A 24,512-nucleotide genomic window follows, 5' to 3' on the forward strand; every position below is an offset into this window, starting at 1 on the left:
GAAAAAAACCATTAAAGTACGTCTTTGGTCATGAAGGAGTTCCGGTTCTTGGGTTTCTGGTTCACAGAACAACTGAAGTTGCTATCCAGACTTATCAAATAATTAAGATTGACTTGCATAGAGCAAATACATATTTCAAGACAAGGGAGTATGAGACCGGAATCAATGTAGTTGGCAAGTACATCTCCGCTTTCTGAAGCCTGTGAATGACTGGGAGGTTTCCATGGCGACACCCTCCTCCCACTAAAAACGTGGAAAAAAAAAACCCCACCAAGTCTACTTCTTTTCAGCCTTGAAATGGCCCCTTCTCTTTGTCAAATGAGTTGTCACAAATGACACGCTGCCATCCATCCAATATGGTCATGTGTCCGAATAATGCGAGGCGGGGGAAAGCACGCTAAACGTACGGCGAGGAGCAAAACGTAGACCTGTGGAATAAATCTTCATATCAAGGCAGCATTTTATGCTTCATGGAAAGCACTCGAGAGAGAAGCCAACCTGATTTCAATGTGACAAAATTGATTTGCCAATTTTCTCTGGATTACTTTTCCGCGCCCCCCCCCGCCGGTCCAGCCAGAAACGCATATGCGACTACATTTGATTTACGTCGTCGGAATTCAGAAGGGCAACAGTTTATCTTGTTCATGTTGTTCTGTGAATGTCTCTCTCCAACATATGCTGTGATTTCTGTCCACACCGAGTGGAAATGGCAGATGCTGAGGTGGTACAAGGAAATGCACAAAAGTGGATGAAAAGGGCGCTTGGACATTTTTGCCTTCTTTATTTTCATGCCGGTTCTGCTGGGTGACTGAGCTATTGGGGGCGTTCGTGTTGTGGTGTAACTTAAATAAGTCAAGAAAGATGACCTAAAATCGCTACTTCAGCTATGACTGGGTTTGTAAAAAAATATATATTGCTTCTTCTTTAGCTTTTTGGACCGCATTGCTATTGGAAATGCGGGAAAAAAATGGGAAAAAAATAAGAACAATATATTTAGCACTCCATACCGATGTCAACAAGGAAGATGGACGAATATAAAAGTTAAACTTGTGTGTGTATGAGAGAGGGGGGAACAAAGTGTTGCGCAACTCTGATTGTGCTATGTGAGTGCATGTTAAGAACACCAAAAATGAGAACTATTGGACTGGAAATGTACTGAGCTAAAATCTAAAGTTTTAATAGTAATATCTGTAACAGCTTAAAAGGGTTTATACAGTAAACCTCGGATATATCGGATTCAATTGTTCCCACTGGTTTTGTCCGATATAAGCGAAATCCGTTATATGCGAAAATGTCCGTTTTACGCATATATCGGATTTATATCCGGTATATGCGTATTATAAAAAGGCACTTCCTTGACTATGTTTCCAATGTACCTGGACGCGCAGGCAACGCTGCAAACGCTGCAAATGACGTCGTATAGCGATAGCCTGTCACGATTCGGCGAATCGGAGCGCCACGATGCGGCCATCCGATATATGCCAGGGAAATTTCATGGAAATGCATTGGAACGGGACTGGAGATTTTGTCCGAAATAGGCGAAATCCGTTATAAAAAATCCGATATATGCAATGAATTTTTATTGGAAATGCATTACAGAAAAATCGGTTCTTTTTTATCTGTCCGTTGTGAGCGAATTTCCGATATATCCGAGGTTTACTGTAAAAACTTTATACGTAATCATTACAATCACCGTTCTGCTACTTTTCCACTTTTATGTACATGTGATTACAATGTAATAATCACTGTAATTGGCAGGTTGTTTATTACCGCGAGATGTTTAAAGTCATGAGGTGTTTTCTGCTAGAGCAGGATCTTTGAAGTGAACGTCTGTTTTTTTTTTTTGCCGCACACAATGTCAAAATGCGCGGTGTCGTATGTGGTGACACTAATCAGAAGCTAGTCCAGCAAACCACTATATTGTGCTTCACTTCTGGAATAGTTGACTTTGGTGTGAATTATATCAGTTGTATAACAACCTGAGACTAAGAACGTACAAAAAGTCGTTAATGGAGAATGGCGGTGTAAACGACCGTTGACCACAGCCATCCTACATATTGATTCCGAGTGACTGCTGGTCTTTTCTACGTGAAGAAGACAATCTATATAGGCAATTTATATACAGCAGCTTCTCCAAAACTGCAAGGAACATGAAAACATCCAGTCCATCCCAAATATCCGAGTCTCTCCGTCGCTTTCTAAAAGCAGCACTGATAAATGACAGCATGGACTACATGTGCTTTCACTGTCCTTCTAATCAATTACAACTTAAACGGCGTCTTATTGGTGCCGTTAGCGCAGATGCAGCAGTTCCGGATGGAAGGTTTTCAACTGGGCTTGTTGGACACTACCAGAGCAGGCGGATGGCTGCGTAGCGCTTCAATTAAACACTGCGCTAAGTGTCTGACAACGGCTAATATTCCTCCTCCACCAGCGGACCCAATTGATGTTCTGGCATTCGTCACCGCGCTAAAAAAGCAATCATCTCCCTGTCTCGCTCTGGTTAGCGGAGGGCATGCTATGAAACTCATTTTGGATTGGCACATGCTGGAATATACCAATGTTGGAGCCAAAAACATTAAATATAAGAGATGTTCGATCCTACCGATACGTATCAACCAAGACCGTAAATATGGATGCTCATCTCCTGCTCATGTTTAGTGTTGTCATCACGGTACGAAAGATGCTAAACTAATTAAGATGAATGGTACAGTCCAAGTACATAGTATACAGATGAATGGTACAGTCCAAGTACAAAGTATACAGTAGGTCGATACATGTTGACCTACCTCTCTGTCCAGTAACGTAGGTGAGATGACAGTCACGATGTCGCCCCTCTCCGCATCGATGTAGAACATGTTGGGAGATGGTTTATCCGGAGACTGTCGAACGATGTTGTAACGCAAAGCTGCGTTGTCTGTGGCGGCGTCGTCTGCATCAAACGCCATCATCGTCATCACTGTGGTTCCTGGAGAAGACCAAGAAGGACGTGGTTAAACTCGTATTGACGTCATTGACAGAATGAAACACTGTGATGCTTTCCATCATGGCTGACTCATCAACTGCCAGTAGTACTTTCTTATTTCTTATTATTTTTAGTTTTTTATTGCTCTGTGAGCATCACATGAATAAATAAGTTCATTATTTGAATTAAGAGTGTTTAATCTTTAAGATTTAATACATACAGCATACCGTATTTTCCGGACTATAAGTGGCACTTTTTTCGTAGGTTGGCTGTTCCTGCCACTTACTATACTCCAGAGCGACTTATAAATGAAAACACTGGACACCTTTTGTGTTCATGTTTATTTTTTGTGTATCTGAATTAGCATTGTGTTAGCATATCTTACACCTATTCAGCCTGTTCTCTATTCTTTTATTGGTAGAACTTGCCTTCCAATATGACGTAATGTCTGTTTTGGTCAAGTAGTTTGGAAAATTAATTACCTGCAAAAAATATATACTTCAGTGCCACTTATGTATTTTTTTTTTTTACTTCAATTATGCATTTTTGGCTTATACTCCGGAGCGATTTATAGTCCAGAAAATACAGTATATACGTACTGTATATATAGGAAAAAACGTATCTTCTGAGTAAAAGGTGTTTTTATAGTATCCATTTAATAATAAGCATACATTATAAAGTAAAACATATGTGTTTTATTATCTTTGAAAGGCATAATTCGTGATAGCCACACCTTTCTACAAATACCCATGTTGAAAATAAACCTATGAATTTCCTTTATCCCGCACGTGTCAGGACATGTCCTTTATCTCGTAATGAGATCCAAATAAAAAGCATTATTGCCAGGGTGGAGCAGAAGTAGGAGAAGATACATCCTAAATCTGCTGCTTCACTGCCATGTCACCATTTGTAGGACACGTGCATCCACAGAGCATCCACAGACCATCCACAGACCATCCACAGAGCATCCACAGACCATCCACAGACCATCCACAGACCATCTACGTCAGGTCACATCCCTTCAGAGCTTTTTTTTTTTTTTTCCCATTTCCCAAGTGCTGCAAAAGTTTCTAAATTGCGTCTCGCTCCGCCGCTTTATGTTCTGGCTGTCATCAGCTCAGAGTCAGACAAACATTTGCTCAATTTTCTGTTTCTTCTTGGCAGAGAAGACGGTGATGGAGGGGTACGTTTAGGACACAGATGGACACGTACGGCAAAGCAAATGTCTGACACGACATTTTCATGCCTTGAATTTTAAGCAACAGGCGCCTTTCTTTTTTCCACGACACTTCATTATAAATTAGCCACATTGCACTGCAATTACAATATGAAAAATAATAATACAGCAGCAATACACAAGGAGTAATGATTTGATTATGCAGAAGAATGAGTGTTGTACATTACGGGAAAACAGCGTTCCAATTCCTGCATGACAGCTTCTTTTATACATAGGCTGGTGTTTCAAAGTCATTCACATCTTATTAATATTCACAGCTTGAAGAAACATGAAATATAATACATCACAATCATGGAAATATACAATGTATAATGCACAACAAAGAACTCTATGTCTGTTTTTACTTCATGTAAGAACTCGATCAACTAAAAATAAATCAATTAAAATAGATAAATGGGATTGAGAAGTATTTGAAACACTATTTGAATATTTTTTTTTTTTAAACAAGGGGATTATTTTCTTTTATTTTGTTATCCTCCTAATAAGCAAATAGGATTAAGATTATAAAAAAGCTACAAAAGAATTGCTCGGCTGCCTGAGCCGACCTGAAAAGGGGACTTGGACACCCCAGTGGGGCCATAAGAGGAGCGTAGGGTCCCACCTGTCCATACATGAGGGGTGTCCAACGAAAGTCACGGAACAACAGCATTGCTAACAGATGAGCTAAAATGCTTTGCTCACTTTGAAGCACCAGAACAGCAACACTCATCTGCTCCAGGACCTGCCACCCTCGGCCCCAGTAGCCAGGCACTACTGGGGCCTGCAGACCTGCAGCCTCAAAAACAGTTTAGTCTAAAAAACCATAACCGCACTAAATTCCCACATGTTTTGATGAGTTCACATTTCAACCAAACACACAAAGTCCCTTGGATTGACCCAATCTGGGGACCATGCCACCATGTACCCTGCCCCGGCTAATGGCCCCGCTCACCCTGACCATAAACAGAATAAGTGAGAACCAAATTAGATTTATTAGAAATATGCAAAGTATGGATGAGAGCAAAGTGTCTCGGTCCAGCTGAAGGTAAAAGAGGTCAGTCGAGGTTTTTATCCTGTCGCCATTTGCACTTCAAGGTGAACCATTAATGTCAAAGTAAACCAGTAATCCTTCCTCTGCGGACTAATTACACACCGCCATCTCATTCATTACCTCAACTCTGTTCCACTTCACAGCCGGAAAGCCACACTTTTAAAAATGACACAGTGATCGCACACATAGTACTTAGCGCACACACACACACACACACACACACACACACACACACTGGCAGCAAATTGCAGAATTAAAACGCTGGCTAAATTGGTGGTCTCGGTGAACACATCTCACTGAATTATATTTTCATTTTGCCGCATCTCTTGACTGTAACATGATCATATTAAAAGTAATGTCACAACACCGGTCTAGTAGATCTATTCTGCTGTGATCATGTTGCTGGGTATGAATAGCACGGGCATTGGGTAATGATCTCCACTTCCTCTAAAGTGTCCACGTAACAAATCAGTCTGGTTTTGCAATTTACGCTCACGTCGTTAAACTGCCGTTGCAAGGTAACGAGATGCTTCAGAAATCATTCCCATGCAAATAATGCTCAAGATTGATTGGCATTGAAGCATTAATTGTATTATATTCATTCATTGATTCGTTCGTTCGTTCGTTCGTTCATTCCATCGGATGTACTACGGCATTGTTGGCTGCTCCAGCTTTCGTTTGTGATGAGAGTTACAATAAATAAAGATATTAAATTGGACCTATTATGCTCATTTTTCAACCCTTTATATTGAGTTGTGGTGTCCTATAGAGCAGCTCCACACAATAACCCGCACAGATAATCTGCACCTATACCACCAGCTGTATTTTCTTGGATTTGTGCTTCCGACCAAAACAGTCCGTTTTCATTTATTCCGGATACTTCGGTTTCCTCTCACATTCCAAAAACATGCTAGGTTAATTAGCGACTCCAAATTGTCCATAGGTATGAATGTGAGTGTGAATGGTTGTTTGTCTATATGCGCCCTGGGATTGGCTGGCCACCAGTCCAGGGTGGACCCCCGTCTCTTACCCAGCTGGGATAGGCTCCAGCCACCCCCCCCTGCAACCCTCGTGAGAATAAGCGGTAGAAAATGAATCAAGCGGCCATTGTTTTGGTGTGATGGTTTTATATCCTCCAGCCCAACTCCTGTTTTTTTTTCAAATGCCGAGGGAAATCATCACATGTTGGCAGATGTGTGGGTGTCATCAGCAGGGAACAGCTGGCTAACTGAAAAAAAAAGTTAATAAATGGCGTAAGAACGTGTGTACTTTGTGTGTACATGTTGTACGTTAGCGTGGCGCTATGAGTCACGAGCGTACACAAACAGGATGAGCTTCAGTTCAAGTGTTGTAGAAAAATGGCATTCTGCAGTCCGTACAATATGGAGTGAAAAAGTAGATTTAATCAGAGTGAAGTGACTGAGAAACAGCAATGACTCTCCTTGAGTGTGAAATCAAAGGAAGCGCAAAACGATTCATCTCACGGGGATACAATACTGCTGAGATTCACCTTCACAAATGGCCGTATGCTTATACTGTGGTATTTGAATATTCATCATATCTCCTTCTGATTTGTATACCTTTTACAACTCTTAACGTTTACACTCCTGATGAACGTTTGACGTTAAACAATCGCAAGAATTTACATTTGGCACTTTTGGATCTTAAGAGGTTCTAAGTAAATGCTTAAAGTTTACTGCTGGACTAGTCGACAGTCTGAAGTCTGACAAAATCCAAAGAAATCAACTGGTTTTATGTTGTTCTATGCCGGTTATTGTGTGTAGCTGCTCTATAGGAGTCCACAACTTAATACAAGGGGCCAAAAAATGAGCATAATTGCCCCCCTTTTAAGACCACAGCATTTAAAAGCTAAAATATTGGCTTCCATGTGGCACACTGATCATTCCTTCAATGGAGTTTCAGATAGTGCAGGGGCGTCAAACGGCAGCTGGGCATCTGCGTGCTAATCAACTGACTTTTTCAACAGGACAAAACTGCAGTTTGACAATGGCCGCCTAACTAAGGACTTCTTCCAGACGAATGACCTCACTTGTTTGGACCATACGAACATTTTGGGATGGACGGCAAGGGAAGGTTACAAAACTGGACATCGTTTCCAGACGGCGGATGCCCTCCATGAAGCCACCTTCACATCACTCGTCTCCGAGGAAACTGGCATCAAACCAATTTTGGAGGTGATTAAAAAGAATGATATCGCCGAGTCTTACTGTCATCTCCTCATACCGCCAGTGCTCCGTGCTAAATTAGACGCGAGTCAACGTGCTACGTGTCAAGCCTGAGCTGTCACCTGTCCGGCATGGCTCCCAAGGCGTCAGGGATCGAGGTTTTCCAACGTGTTTTTGTACAACCGAACCAGACGCCATCCATCACATAGGTCAGGGGTGCTCATTAAGTCGATCGCGATCTACCGGTCGATCGCGGAGGTGGTACTGGTCGATCGCTGGTCGATCGCGGCGTGACATTAAAAAAATATCATCCCAGCATCAATGCCGTCATTTGATTGATATACAGGGCAGCCATTCAGATGACAACTGAATGTTGCCCTTCGGGCGACCAATCAAATCAAACAACGTCTCTAAGTGCAGCAGAACTTACGATGTCAGCCTATCATCCATCCCCGTTACTTGATTGACATACAGGACAACCAGTCAGATGACAACTGAATTTTGACCTTTAGGTCACCGCTCATGCGTAAACAACGGTGCTAAGCTAGTCAGCGAATTGCGAGATTTTAAGCCCTCGCTAAGTTTATGGTCACTAAAATGAGTGAAGGAGCTGGACCAAGTAAAAAGGCAAAAACTGGACCAAGTAAAAAGGCAAAAAACATATCACTTCCATACGGATATGGAATATTATACGGATATTATGATACGGATATTATCCATGACTGATAAACATTTGGAAGTGTGCTTGAGGCTGGCTATCAGCAGCTACTGTCCGGACTATGCATCCCTGGCTGGTTCAATTCAGTGCAAGTCATCAAAGTAAACTCAGGTAATTACAAAAAATGTTAATAGTTAATTATGTGTGTTTTGCAATATTGGCTCATTTGGTTATGTAAGGTACATCAACATACATTGTACGTACAAATAATCCTCAATACATTTGAAAATAAATAGATGTTTTGCATTTTTGTAGTGGGTAGATCATTTTGACTCGCTCATTTTAAAAGTAGCTCGCATGCTGAAAAAGTGTGAGCACCCCTGACATAGGTTATACATTCAGTAGATTTGCTTGAGTATTCTGCAGGGACCCTTTCCATTACATTTAGCGCAACATTAAACACACAACACATTAAATCGAGGAAAATACACAAAAATCATCAATACACTTCATGCTCATTAAAATTGAATAATGACTATAACTTTTCTGTATTTAATTATGCTTCTCCAAATTAAAGCACCATCAATGGGACCCGGCGCACCGCAAAGGAAACAAGAGAGTCTTCTGGGTAAAAATCCGAGCGCACACAAACACACCTTCCTGGAACAAAAGATCATTTGCAATTGAATAGGAGTACCAGACTGGCTTCTATTGCAAATATGTCATTATACAACATTTATTGTTTCCCTTCGTTAGTCAACTTGCCGGCACAAATTACAGTACCTTGACTCTGACTGGCTGCTGGTTGTGGAAACATCTAAATGGAGATGTTATTATTTTGGCGTAGTTGCCAGTTTTGCTGCATTGATCAAGCAGCGTCCAGACAAACATTACAGTATTCAACCCCGACATTAAACGCCTCTCTTTGTAATGCTATACCATGTTAGTATATACTTTGGACAGTTTTTGTCACGTGATATTGGAGGCATTGAACGGCGGCTTGTCGGTGAAATGGAGGCGCAGCGCACCGTTATTCACACTCCAGTCATTGTGTCTCCTATTGAGATGCAAATCCACATATTGATGCCTAGTAAGTAGTGAGATGATAGCCGGGATTGCTGCTGGTGTGATGGTCATTGAATGCAGCATTTTGCCTCTCTAGTGTGTACCTTCTGGACTTGGTGTTGATCTGTATGTCTTTGTATATTATATTTATGAATTATATTTCATTTTTTTTAATCCTGTGGATACCTGGGAACACTAAAGCTTTTATTATTTTGTACCTTTATGGAAATTTTGCGAGGTACCCAGTATATACTGCATGTGTATACACTATATTTTTCATAATACACTGTCTCTTAACTCATTTGAATTATTTTCACACATTTTTATGATGTTAGACTTGACATTTCATCATCAAAACTTTGTTCTTTGTTAATTCCCACATTGTTTGAAGATATTGACTGACAGCAGGGGCAATCATTGCTTTCCTCACCGCCTAACACATTTTCTAATGGGAATTGAAGTCACGGGCAAGCTAATGAACAGAGGAACCTATGCCTAATGACAATTACCGACGGGTAATGAAATTAAACCTTAACCCCGTAATTGAATTTAAAAAACAATTATTTTATGTAATTTTGCAAAGAATGAAGGGGGTGGAGTAATTGAGTATGCATAGGACAAATATGATGTGAATAACGTCGCACAATAACGTCGCCCTATTCAGCCGGACCACACATTCAGTAAACGCATTCAAAGACGTGATATGTAGAATTCCACGCTGGTCATGAAGTATCCGTCATGTTGCTGTCGGGCTTTTAATACACGTCTCACCACAGGCACCTAACACGGGCTACTATTGTCACGTTAACCCACACCAAGCTAACTGAACTCTTAACTTCCTGTCTGCCGCCCCACCACAGGGACACATTTACAGCGACACACATATGCACAACTTTCAATTTATGCCTTAAATAAGGCTTATTTACTCATATTAGGTCTACTACACTCAATAATACGAGTGTAAAGGTGATTATAGGGGTGCTATTTTATGTCTACAGGGCTCTATAATGTTAAACAATGTATTTAGAAGGTTGTAAACAGTTTTTTCTAGGCTCTAACTATGTAAATATTGTACTCATAAATAAGGAATCCTATTTTTCCCCAAATTTGCTTGACACGGTCTGGTCTGGAGCCACTTCACCACCATAAAGAAGGGATTACCGGAAAGAGTTTCAAGGGTGATTAATAAACTCAATGAAAACCAACGGCGGAAAAATGTCAACAACCGCAGAACATATCTCCATCATCATTAAAGGAAATCTAATTAGCTGGAGGCGGTGCAAGACATGCGCAGGCGTGCCTTGCTTTTAATGTCCTAGCAAAGCAGGAGTCCTTAATATATTAATAAAAAAAATGATTGGGGACACAGATCAATCCGGACAGGAAGTTTAATCGTGCTGTGTGCTAAATTAGACAGCAGGCCATGTCGGATTCTACCCAGCATGCTTCTACACTCAAATCAACCGTGGAGAAATGATCCAAAGGTTCAAAATTTCTAACCGTAAATTAAACAGTGTGTAGCAATATGCTAAGCGCATGTAAATGTACACTTTATATGAGAGATGGCAACAACATCTAATTAATGGTTCGACTTTTTGTGGCGATGAGTTGAAGATCTACCCAACTTGTCACCTAACGTTGGCTGGGAAACATCGGGATGAATGAATGCCAACATGCTTCCCGATGCTTTCCTATTACTTGTGTGTGCTCTTCGTTGATCCAGCCTCTTCCCACAGGAGAAAAAACATTTAAAATAGGTTAATTTGCGAGTGCAAATTGGCTGGCGAGGATATGCTTACTCCCCGATGCATTAATAGATGTGTTGCGTCTTAATAGGCGGACCCTTGGGTGGCCTCGCTAACACGCCCCCTCTCGTGCTTTGACTGTGGGCATGAATTCATATTTGCCTGCTCTGGATTTGTCATACATTATGGCAAGATTTAATGCAAAATATGAGCGGCACGTACGTACACAGCATGGGATTTGCGTTGGTATTGTTTTTTTTCAACACACCATGCACACTCACAAGTTTATACGTCATCATTTTCATGAGATGTTGAGATGGATTGTTTGTTTTCTGTACGACAACATCTTAAGGTGTTTGTCCTGATTGGTTAATTAGCCACTCCAAATTGTCCATAGGTATGAATGTGAGTGTGAATGGTTGTTTGTCTATATGTGCTCTGTGATTCAGCTGGGATAGGCTCCAGCTGTCTTAATAATAATACACATGGAGATGCAGAACCTTCGGACAGTCAGCAGTCACTGTTATGTTTGGTCAGAAACGTAACCGTAACCAACATCGCAAAAAAAAAAAAAAATTGCTGTTCATCAGTTAAGAAATGCTGCAAATGTTTGACAGTCAGTAGAAATTGACTGTGATGAAAAGTGCGGCAAAAACGGCGATTTTTCGTTCATTCAGCCATCCTGAATCACACCCCCAACACCAAATCACACAATACTCAATTCCCTTCGTTTTCTATGGCATCCTGTTTGGCAAAAATTCCAACTATAACTTCCATTCCGGTGAAGAACGCCGTTTTCCCGATAAGAGTCTTCAATAAAAATTGCTTAATTTTCCATTTAATCACAACTTTTGGACTAAATGAACAACAAAAAGCAACACTCGGCCTATTTTGAAGGCAATTGACCTTAAACTGACCTTGGATGTGAGTGCTCTTGATTGGTTCAAATATTCCAAGACATTCATTCCCCCTCTTCAACACCTATGCAGAAAATCTATTGGCTTGCAACGACTCCCGTTTGAAGTCCAGGGATTTGCGTTTGATATGATATTCTCCCTCCAAGTCCAAAAGTACTTAATGTGGACGTAAAGTAAATCAATAGCGAAGGGGAAGTGTCAAAGACAAGTGCTTGAGGGAGGCTCAAAAAGCAATAACTTCATGTTATTAAAGGATGACCATATTGTTATAAGGGTTGTGCGAGCTTTGATATGATAATATGGATTGAAATATATTCTTCTTTCACTTTTGTTTTTGTTTTACTTACACAGCTGTATTCATAGTGCAACAAAGAAAAGTCCAGCACTTTATTAAAAGGAAAATGCACACGGAACCCAATTTTCCATAAGCTTTATTTCTTTATTTAATTTTTGAATACATTTAGCACTCAAAGCTGTGTTGTTTTGTCTCTCGGGGAAAGACGAGTGCGGCGTACGAACACAATAAGAGAATCCTTAAATTGCATTCATAAATGCTCTCATTATTTGGAGCTGAAAAGGTGATTTTGCCAATAAGTCAAATCCCGGAAGACCCGGCTTGTGTATATTGTATGAATTATTTATGGTTATTGAAAGGTAAAGCTCAAGGATGGTTACTTCACTGGTGTCTCATATCAATCGATAGATTCACGCTGATAAATTCATATAACACAAATATACGCTAGTTTAGTATATTGCCAGCACCCTAATATCCCAGCCTCCAAAACGACCCTGAAGGCAAACAAACACCTCTAGCAAATATAAAAAAATATTATAGTGATGCAACAATCATTATGCATTTTGTTGCATAACTGTATCCCTTGGGAGATCCCCCCACGGCAATATTTTTTTTTGTAAGCAGATCAAACATCGTGTTTTAGTAACTTTACAGTACTCAACATCAAATTGTTTTTGTAGTAAACCATACAGTAACCCCTCTGTATTACTTATAATACATATTATTATACTTATGTATTAGATTTGTGTTGCTATTTCTGTACTGTTGGGTATTTATGAACAGTTTTTGGGGTAATTTACATACAAGTACATTTCCAGTGGAATTGTTATACTTTTATTTTTATTACAGTAATCCCTTATTCATCGCAGTTAAAGTTTGATTTCCGCAAAGTAGGATTATTTATTTAGAAACTGTAGTTAGAGCATAGAAAACCTCTTTAAATATCTCTAAATATGGTTTTCAACATTATTAGAGAACTCTAGACATGAAATAACATCCCTATAGTCAACTTCACACTATGATTACCCAATATCGTAGACATAATAACAGAATAAGACTTGTATAGATGTATTCCCAGTAGGGAAGCAGAATTAGCTCCTAATTTTGATCATAATTTCAACTTTTAATAATATTTTTTTTCAGTGGCGGAAACAGGCTTCCATAGTATTCATTATTTTCTAAAGTAATATATTTTAGAAAAGCAATGAAAGAGTGAAGCCGCCACATTTGAAGTACAAAGTGGACGGGGACCATGGCAGCTTTGTGCTCAGCAACACACAATGACCTCAGTTCCTCAGTTCCTCGGTTCCTCGGTTCCTCTGGCGGATTACAGTATGAAATGTGACCAATCCAATTTGTTGCAACAAATACGGCCAATCTCTGCGAGCTCTACGGCCGTGCAGCATCAGTCACCCGTCACTGTAGTCCAGATCTGTTTGAGCCCGACGGTCCTATTGGTGTAAGTCTACCGTATTTCTGGCATTAAATTTGAGCCAGACTGTTTTTCACTCTCGCTACAAAAACCTGCACTGGTCTTGGCCAACGGTATCTCTTCGTGAGCCTCACTTATCTGGTCTTGAAGTCATACTTTGTGGTTGTTAGTCTGTGTGTTGCAAACCGGATGGGATGGCGTTATCTACATCACCTTGTAAAATCCCAAAATCCCAAGATCTACCAACTTGTAACATGTGGATTTGGGTTATACGGTGGAACCATGTTAGCTTTTATTTTTAGTTAACGTGGAAAATGATGGCTTGGATGCAGGAAATCCATGGAAACGGAAAGAAGTACAGAATCTCTATGGAAGTCCACAACGCAGTCCAAAGCATAATAGGTCCCTTTTATTCGCATTTGGAATGACATTAGTAATAGAATTCACATGTTCCTGGGTGGGGGGGTTTGGGGGTCCTTTGGAGTCTCTTCTGTTCTTGACGTCTCTCTCTTTTTAAACAATGATGAAGTGGATTTTTGATTAGGTCACCGCTTTCAATTTAATTAGTTAGAAATCGGAATTGATTCAATGCTTCTTAGGAATTCCACACTTTTTTTTTTTTAATTGCATTGTTCTTTGGTGATTCACAAGGACGGTGAATCGATACTTCAAAGTCGCTGTCGGATTACGAGAATATGTTCATTACGAGCAAATGTCAAAAGTCCATAGCTCTTGTCTATTTGAATGAAAACCACAACGGTTCTATTGACGAGGACATCAAACCTTTGGTTGGCGTGTTTACCATTTTCCACGATGTATCATTCTCTACTCGCTGTCACGGTGATGATGTTTGGCAAAATCCTGCACGGAGACAAGTGCGGCGAGTGCGGAGGATGGTCGTGATCAGCACACTGTCAGTCAAGGACACATTGTGGAGTTCACCTTTTGTATCCACTCAGCTGAGCATCTTCACGTGAATCTAAAATAGGTCTGATTGAATCCCAATTATTTCATATCATATGTTACATATTATGTCATATTTTCTGTGTCTACCTCACGGAAAGAAATGCAACGTGCATGTCGGAAAACAAGGAACGGCGTGCTGCCATCTGAAGTGTAATTCAACACACGAGAACGCAACACTAGCATGGGGCTAATCCAGGGGTGGGCAAACTTTTTGACTCGAGGGCCGCATTGATATAACAAAATTTCCGGGGGGGGGGGGGGGGGGGGGGGGGCAGACTATATATTTTACACGTAACAGTCCACCTGGTATTATTGTATCTGTAAAATTGTCATGCAATCTGCTATTATTATTTATTATTTTATATTTATATTTAAATATTTTAAAAATAATAAAATATTATAATAATTAAAATAAAATTAAAATAATAATTATTATATTATTATTATGTAAAATATGCAAATATAACAATATTAGTATATGTAATTAATATAATAATTAGCATTAATATAATAAATTTAATAATCATAATAGTTATAATAATAATATAATAATTATAATTTAAATTATTATTATGTGCTTGTGTCTCTTTTTTCAGGAGCACTTTGTAAACAACAGACCATGTCAAACAACGAAATTGATACAACCATCAAAAGGTTGGCTCAGGCCATGATGCCAGGTTGTATGTTGACTTTAAATGAAATACTTTGGAAAGATTGGGCGGGCCGTATTCAAACACTTGGCGGGCCGGATGTGGCCCCCGGGCCGTAGTTTGCCCACCCCTGGGCTAATCCATGTTTTGCCATTAGTGGACTCCTCCTCGTCGCTCCTCAGCACAGTTAGCAAGCTGCCCTCCGCTGATTGCCTTCTTTTAGTGGGTGAGAGCAGATGAAGGCCTATTAATAGGAGCTCACTTTTATTCACTGAGCCGCCAGTACAGAATTAAAGGGATTCTCCGGAGGTAATTAATTGAAGTGTCCTTTTAAAGGGAAAGTATCTTTTGTCTTGATTTAGAGAATGGAGTCATTAGTTAGAGCTTCAATGGTGGAGGAACACGGGAGATTGAGAACATCCCCTGCAGTGCAACTTGGGCTTTTGTCAATTAACGGAGAAAGTTACTTAATGCCACATTATTTGTATTATTTATGGGGGGGGGGGGAATCCACAGCAAATATACACTACAGTATTTAGATGAAGTAAATAGTAGGCTACAATAATAAAATATTTGTATTTAACATAAAAGACAGAAGCTGCACGGTGGACAAGTGGTTAGACCTCACAACTAGGAGACCCGAGTTCAATTCCACAATCAGCCATCTCTGTGTGGATTTTCTCCGGGTACTCCGGTTTCCTCCCACATTCCAAAAACATGCTAGGTTAATTAGCCACTCCAAATTGTCCATAGGTATGAATGTGAGTGTGAATGGTTGTTTGTCTATATGTGCCCTGGGATTGGCTGGCCACCAGTCCAGGGTGGACTGTTCAGTGTTGTTATTGACTAACATTGGAATTTGTTTGATGACCTGAAACATATACATAAGCGTGCCAAACATATAAGAAATACAATATAAGAAAGTAATTACTTTATGCAAAATTAAAATTAAACTTTGTTTTTATGTGAATCGGTAAACGAGGCAACCCTTGAAGAGAACTTGAAGAGAAGCCATTAATGTTTGGGTTCATCATTTTAGGGTCACAGTGGATGGAGTCCATCATTGGTGACTTTGGAGGGGCCCACCTTGGAAAGATGACCGGCCAATCACAGGACACCTTGATAGTCTAAATAGGAATACCCATGAACGCATCTCCCTGACCATTTACAGTTTTAGCAAGACATGAAATGAAACGAAAACCCACACTGATGGATCCATCTCTTTCCCTCTCTCCAAGGCTAGACCATCACAGACCCAAGGAACACCACCTCTTTGTTCCCCCCCGTGAACCTCATCATCAGTGCTTTTCTGACAATTCCAAATCAATACTCAATCATAGATGTTTTAGCCCTCAGCTACTGATGCATTTTCAGCCAGAACCCCATGAATCCAGAGCTTGACGACAAGACGAGCTAACTGTGGCACACTACGACAAAGAACAAAAAGTCAGAGGAACCCGAAGAGACCGTCTACTCTGTAGTGCTACTTCACTCAAACACAGCAGGATGCTGAAATAATTTGGAATGAAAAAAGGGAAGTGATAGACGGGCGAGATGAAGAAGACGTTGTCTTTCAGAGTCGTATTCCCATCTGTACCTTTTGCACAAATCAGCTTCTTAATGACCCAAGCAGGAAAGGCCTGGAAATAAAAGCAAGCCTTTTGGTTGGACTTTTTAATTCCAACTTAACTTCAAACATAGCATCATTTAAAAGCAGGCAGGTTATCGTAAGTTCATAGAAGTAGGAATATTCTTATTCTTATTAGTATTATGAAAATACTACATTGGACATTAGCATACATTAGCTGGCTGTAATGAGCAAGTCACAGAAATATTCATATTCCAGGTACTTATGGTTGCATTATTCATAATAGAGACAGTATGGGAGGAATAGAAAGTATCATTTGTGTACATGATGTGTATATGATATACATGTTTACCATTAATGCGTCAGAAATAAACCAAGCACAAACCAAAATTTGGCAACATTTTAGAATGCATGTTTGGTTACTGCAATTATTGTTTTTAATAATTTAATATTTCTTGTTTTCGATGTACATATATTAAAATTTATTCTGAACAGCACCTGTCACTTTTTAGAATTATATACTTATTCCTTATTTGGTTTTTATTTTTTCCCGTATTTTTTTATTTTTACTTACGTATTTTTACGACGTAATATATTTTCTATATATTGTATTATATTATATTTAATATATATATGTTGACAGTGTTTTATTTGGAAGGGGAAACACTTGGTGCTAGTGTAAGAAGGTTATGAAAGCAGTAATGGCCACCTTTTCAAGCGAAAGAGGAAGAGCGGAAATGAGCCGATGTGCAGAGATTGGTTGGTCTGATGGGACTTTGGAGGCTTTGAGAAGGGACGAGAGGAGCAGGTCCCCGGCTGAATCAAAGCAAGGGACAGATAATCAAGACCGGGTTGATATGAGACTTTGTGCGGGGGGCCAAAGAAGAATAAAAACTCTTTAAAAGATTAGCGGTGCTCAAGCAGTGGAACGGCCACCACGGATCTAAGAGTCGAGCCATTGTTACACCTTCGGCTTTTCAATCCATACCACACCATATTTGGGGCTCCTCATTCAGGTCTTGGCTCTGATTTGAAGAACTTCTCATCTGCATAATATTCATACACGACAAAGCCAAACGGAGAAACGGCTACAGAAGGCGGAGAGATGGATGTTGAAGCCATTTGGTCCAGGAATGATGCAGGGAACCACACCGAGTCACCGATGGAGCAAAATGATTTACTCCAAACCTGAGACATGTATTCAAAGAAAGGCTTTTTTGCCGTATATTCACTTCAAATCTCTATTGAAAATAAAGCCCATTTAGAAGACATTTCTCCTCTTAGCGCTGTAATGCACATCCCTCCCTATGGTAATTCAAAAGAAGATAGCTTGGTTAAGACGGCATAGGGAAAATCAATGATGCCTTACTGGTGGAAGGAGAGCAGGCGCATACAAATGAGGGAATACTCCCGCTTTCTTTTTCAATTGGAAATGTGTTACCACTCGCCGTAAGGATGGGTTAGGCCAGGGGTGGGCAAACTTTTTGACTCGCGGGCCGCATTGATATAAGAAAATTACCGGGGGGGGGCAGACTATATATTTTACACGTAACAGTCCACCTGGTATTATTGTATCTGTAAAATTGTCATGCAATCTTATTTTATATTTATATTTAAATATTTTAATAAAAATAATAAAATAAAATAAAAAAATAATAAAATATAATAATTAAAATTAAATTAAAATAATAATTATTATATTATTATTATGTAAAATATGCAAAAATAACAATAATATTATATATAATTAATATAATAATTAGCATTAATATAATAAATATAATAATCATAATAGTTATAATAATAATATAAGAATTATTATTTAAATTTTTATTATTATTATGTGCTTGTGTCTCTTTTTTCAGGAGCACTTTGTAAACAACAGACCATGTCAAACAACCAAATTGATACAACCATCAAAAGGTTGGCTCAGGCCATGATGCCAGGTTGTATGTTGAGTTTAAATGAAATACTTTGGAAAGATTGGGCGGGCCGTATTCAAACACTTGGCGGGCCGGATGTGGCCCCCGGGCCGTTGTGTGCCCACCCCTGGGTTAGGCCAAACTTTTCCAAATACAAATGTGTCCGTTTGTACTGGATATCAAAAGTGAAAGTCCAAAGTGTTTTAATGTCAAGTCTCGAGTCAAGTCTCAAGTGAAAAGGTGCGAGTCCATGTCAAGTCGAGACACGTTTGAAGGCATTGGCTTGACGTTTTGTAGTCCTTACATGACGTTTCCAAGTCATTAGACTCAAGTCCGTGTCTTTTGGAGTATTTGATGGTCATGTGAAGTTGATAACGCCATCAAAATTGTGAACTCGAGTTCAGGTTTCTCTGCCAGATGCCATAACAACATAAATATTTCAAATCTGTTTCATAGAAATTAATTAAAGCTGTCAGAAGGAATGTGTTAACAGCAGTAAAAAAAAATGTAGTTAATAATAAACGCATGGACATCACAGGAAGCCTGATATTTTTCATAAAAAAATGCGGAGAGCCGTGCAAGAGACATTAGCCACGTTTACATGAGGAGTTTTTCTCTTTCCCAATGGAATCTTCCCCAAAACAATGGTATACAAGGAAAGGAATATTCCAATCTCTTGCTATAATCCAACAGAATAGTCAATGGGGCATGCCCAGTAAAACGTAAACATCAACATCATGTCATACCGACTTTCCCGAGTTTTTCTACCACTTGTTGGAATAACTCCGTATTGCCATTTTTTCCTTTGTCCAGTCTTGTTATGAGTTTGGATCCAAAACAAACTTTGCCAATGCAATCGGAATATTTATGGAGCCAAATAAATATTCCAATTGCATGTATACGTGGACAACTGATATGTGTTGAGGTGTTTAGTATCTTTTAGCTCGATTTCATGTTTTAGTTCATTTGCAATCGTTAATTAACATATGTCAAATATACTGTAGACACCATATTTTCCGGACTATAAGTCACACTGGTCCTTATGTATTTTTGAAAAGTACTGGTTCTTACAGTTTCTGGCTAGTTAAGTCTCCACTGAAGGCCCAGATACTAGCATATGTTAGCGATAGTTGTTACCAAAGAGCAGATTGAGGATGCATATTCTTCATATTCATATATGATATGGTATATCCGTGTCTTTATATGCACCACAGTTCATTGTGACCAAACTATAATTAGAAGAAAAAATACTGCATATCGACCAGGTGGGATTTCACTGAACAAAATGAGACCCACGCATCTTGGAGGGGGTGGGGGTGCGGGGGTGTTAGAGAGAAGAAAAACATACTAATTTCATCCTAACACAACAATGCCCCGGAGTTAATTGGGCAGCGGTCTCAGTCGTTGCCTTGGACATGAAATTGCTTGGCTTTGTCGCTCTGACAAGATGATAATGGCCACCGTGGGATGGAGGGTCACCAGGTAGCGGGTTGGGGAGACGGTTCTCTAGCTAACCGAGGCGGCCAGTCAAAGAGAAGCACAGAGGCAGAAAACATAATGTGGCAATCAGGAACCATCATGCAACAAATTGCCTGCCAGTTGTGGAAAACGTTGCGGTTGAAATCTTTTCCATCTCCTGCATGGGTTTCTCTTCAGGTTGAGTGTTGTTGTCACCCTCGGCCTCCACTTTAACTAGTTGGAAAAAATACAAAACTTACTGCAGTCGACGCCATATTGACGCGTTTAACCCTTTTCTTGCTTTCAGTTGGGTCGTTTGATTCCCACCGTGCAGCCCTCTATAATAATAAATAGATAGATAGATAGACTAGATCAGGGGTGCTCATTAAGTCGATCGCGAGCTACCGGTCGATCGCGGAGGTGGTACTGGTCGATCGCTGGTCGATCGCGGCGTGACATTAAAAAAATATCATCCCCCAATGCCGTCACTTGATTGATATACAGGGCAGCCATTCAGATGACAACTGAATGTTGCCCTTCGGGCGACCAATCAAATCAAACAACGTCTCTAAGTGCAGCAGAACTTACGATGTCAGCCTATCATCCATCCCCGTTACTTGATTGACATACAGGACAACCAGTCAGATGACAACTGAATTTTGACCTTTAGGTCACCGCTCATGCGTAAACAACGATGCAAAGTGCTAAGCTAGTCGGCGAATTGCGAGATTTTAAGCCCTCGCTAAAGTTTATGGTCACTAAAATGAGTGAAGGAGCTGGACCAAGTAAAAAGGCAAAAACTGGACCAAGTAAAAAGGCAAAAAACATATGACTTCCATACGGATATGGAATATTATACGGATATTATGATACGGATATTATCCATGACTGATAAACATTTGGAAGTGTGCTTGAGGCTGGCTATCAGCAGCTACTGTCCGGACTATGCATCCCTGGCTGGTTCAATTCAGTGCAAGTCATCAAAGTAAACTCAGGTAATTACAAAAAATTTGAATAGTTAATTATGTGTGTTTTGCAATATTGGCTCATTTGGTTATGTAAGGTACATCAACATACATTGTACGTACAAATAATCCTCAATACATTTGAAAATAAATAGATGTTTTGCATTTTTGTAGTGGGTAGATCATTTTGACTCGGTCATTTTAAAAGTAGCTCGCATGCTGAAAAAGTGTGAGCACCCCTGGACTAGATGGACTCCCTTTATTGTCATTGCACAAAAACACAGTAGTGAAATTGCCAAAGAAATGTCGTTGCCTGGCTCCCATATAATAACAGACACAAAAGAAGATAAGTAATAATAAATAATAATAATAATAATAATAATGTGGAGAATAAATAGATAGAATAGACACCAAATGTGAACAACATAATGTAAAGTGCAGCGTGTAAATTGAGGATTGTAGTTCTTCAATATGATCAATAAATCTGCACGTACACTGAAATAACTGAGATTAATATTATTATTATCCATATCCTTCTATTCCTCTATCCCTCGTTTATTGTGGTTAATTGGTTCCAGACCAGACCGTGATAAGTGAATTTCTACAAAGTATGAATCCTAATTTATAAATGGGATATTGATAATGGCCACCGTGGGATGGAGGGTCACCAGCGTGTAAATTGCCCAAATAAAAAAATAATAATGACAAATGTATTGCTGATTTGTGGATGACCATGATCAAAAATATGCATAGGAAATAAAAATAAAAAAAAGCATAAAAATGGTTCATTGAACTAAAATACAAATGTAACACATTCAGAAGACGCATTCAAAACATGACATGTAGTATTTTACACTGGCCACTAGGTGCCACTAATGTTACAATCATGAGACAACAGAGAGTGAGTCTATTTTATGGCTAATATGTCTTATTTTCTGTTATTATGTCTACTATAATTAGTAATACAAGTGTAATACAAGGTCGTTAAAAGGTTTTCTGTACTGTAACTACAATAATATCCCATTTATAAATTAGGATTCATACTTTGTAGAAATTCACTTATCACGGTCTGGTCTGGAACCAATTAACCACAATAAACGAGGGATAGAGGAATAGAAGGATAGGGATAATAATAATATTAATCTCAGTTATTTCAGAGTATGTGCAGATTTATTGATCATATTGAAGAACTACAATCCTCATTTGTCCAGGTCAGGTTGTTGCCAGATTGTTGCCTGGTTACACACGAGTCCGTTACCCTGACCTGTCAACATGAGTTGTTATGATAATGTTAGCTCCACAAAAGTAAGCCCGGTGAAGATAAGCCATGTGTTGGTGGTCCTGGTCGATGGAGACTGATTACAACATCGGTAAAATAACGACGGGAGGCTGGTGGTGTTTTAGTTCTTCAATGCAGAGGTTGTCAAGGTTATTATTTATCGTTGTCATGCCATAAATTGTGCCTGTGCACCTTTGTGTACATCTTTGTGATGTCCTTGATGTGTGTGTGTGTGTGTGTGTGTGTGTGTGTGTGTCCACTCTAAGTGGCACTAACGGCTCTCTGAAAGACCAGAGAAACATCAGTTGAAATCCATTTTGCATCGCGGTGTGAACATAGCTTAAAAGTCACCGTGACGGGAAAAGAGAATGTTGATTTGGTCATTCTTTTATGAGTGATGAATGAAAATGAAATATTTGGGTATTCTTTAAGTGGTAAGACATGTGAGAACCAATATGATAGCGTTTTGCCACTCGGGAGCTGAGGATCATTAAGGGATGTGACTTTCTGACACGGAACCTGGTCCGGCTACCTTCAGAAACCGGGCTACCTTGCAGTTTTCCAACATGATAACGACTCTCCAAAATATCAAGTGTCTTGCTGAGGAAGCTAAAGATGAAGGTGAGTATTTCTGCAGACCCGAGTACCTGTGGGGCATCTTCAAGTGTTGAAGACCATCCTGCTGTAGGTTGAGTTATTCCAGAGGACAGCACATCCATACACTAAGTCCTACCACGGTTAATTGGTTCCAGGCTTGACAGTGACATCGGCGGTTCAGAGTTGAGTTTCAGTTTGGCGTAGCTAACGGCCGTGACGATAGCTCGTGGTTTTATTTGGTATTATTGTGACATTATTGTGAGCTCATTCAAACCTGCAATAAAAGGCTGTTGTTTTCCGGTGTTGCTGTGCCTTACTGAACATTACGCTAACATTACTGACACCTAGTGAGCAGTGTAGGATACTTTTATATTTGTATTTTAATTATTTTAGACACTTTTGTGTTTGAAAATGAAAACGTATGCTATAACAATTCATGTATTTTTGAAAAAAAAAAACGCTAAAAAAATAAAAATAAAAGAATAATAATAATAATAATGATAATAATAACAATAATAATAATAACAATAATAATAAATAAGAAGGACTTCTCGGGCTGCATGGTGGACAAGTGGTTATGGTAGGTATGAATATGAGTGTGAATGGTTGTTTGTCTATATGTGACCTGTGATTGGCTGGCCACCAGTCCAGGGTGTACTCGAAGACAGCTGGGATAGGCTCCAGCACCCCCACGACCCTCGTGAGGATAAGCGGTTGAAAATGAATGAATGAAAAGAAGGACTTTTCTTGTAGAAATATAAGAATGTCAACTTTTTGTATAAAATAAAGCTAAAACTACAAACAGTTTTCTAAAAAAAAAGTTAAAAAGTAATTACATAAGAAAATATGCGTCTCGTGGGCAAAATGAGCTATCCTTGATGATTATAGATTTCTGTTAAAAAGTGTCTCGTCTGTGAGAACTTGAAGCACAGAGCAGATCCAGCATCTCATCTTCACAGCAGGATCTCAGGCCTTAATCATCTAATATAAACACAACCTCGTCAGGAGCATTAACAGAGACCGGACTCTGACTTATTATTTTCCTTTATACTCCATCACCTCCAATTACATCTTATATATTACCATAATGCTAACTGGCCTGCATGGTGCCATTAAAAGAACACTAAACACAAAGTTTATTATTTAAGAATAAATGTGAATATTTTATCATCCAGCATTTGTTTAAATAAGACGAGTCCATTTCCAAGATTCGTAAAAACGACTTGTGATTCATTCGTGAATGTCAAAATAAAAGTGGAAAAACAAACAGAAGAGGAAAGACAATGGAAGCCACAAAAAGGCAAAGCCAGAGTGGCGGAATAAACATAGAGGGAAACCATTTGGCTGCCTTTCTTATCGCCGTGTACAGAAATGTCAGTGCACTGTGACATTCTCCTCTCCAGCTTCCTGCTGCTGCCCAGACGCAAACATGTAACGCACGCAGCAGGCTGCGGCGCACGCCGCACAAATGCAAATCTATTGTCGGACGCCGCCGCCATCGCAGATTCACTGAAAGGCGACACATACGTTAAATATAAAATGACTTCTTGTTATGAA

At 39.5% G+C, this 24,512-nt stretch overlaps 1 protein-coding gene across 4 annotated transcripts in view; it reads right to left on the reverse strand.

The window, feature by feature from the left end:
- Positions 1-24,512, reverse strand: part of cdh13 (cadherin 13, H-cadherin (heart)) — a 253,180-nt gene that overhangs the window by 95,885 nt on the left and 132,783 nt on the right. For all 4 annotated transcript variants that reach the window (XM_058088198.1, XM_058088197.1, XM_058088200.1 and 1 more), the window contains one exon: positions 2,790-2,968. In XM_058088198.1, the coding sequence (XP_057944181.1) occupies positions 2,790-2,968 (179 nt within the window). The remainder of the gene's footprint in view (positions 1-2,789; positions 2,969-24,512) is intronic.

This window comes from Doryrhamphus excisus, chromosome 11 (genome assembly GCF_030265055.1).
Source record: "Doryrhamphus excisus isolate RoL2022-K1 chromosome 11, RoL_Dexc_1.0, whole genome shotgun sequence".
In the NCBI taxonomy this organism is placed as follows: Eukaryota; Metazoa; Chordata; class Actinopteri; order Syngnathiformes; family Syngnathidae; genus Doryrhamphus; species Doryrhamphus excisus.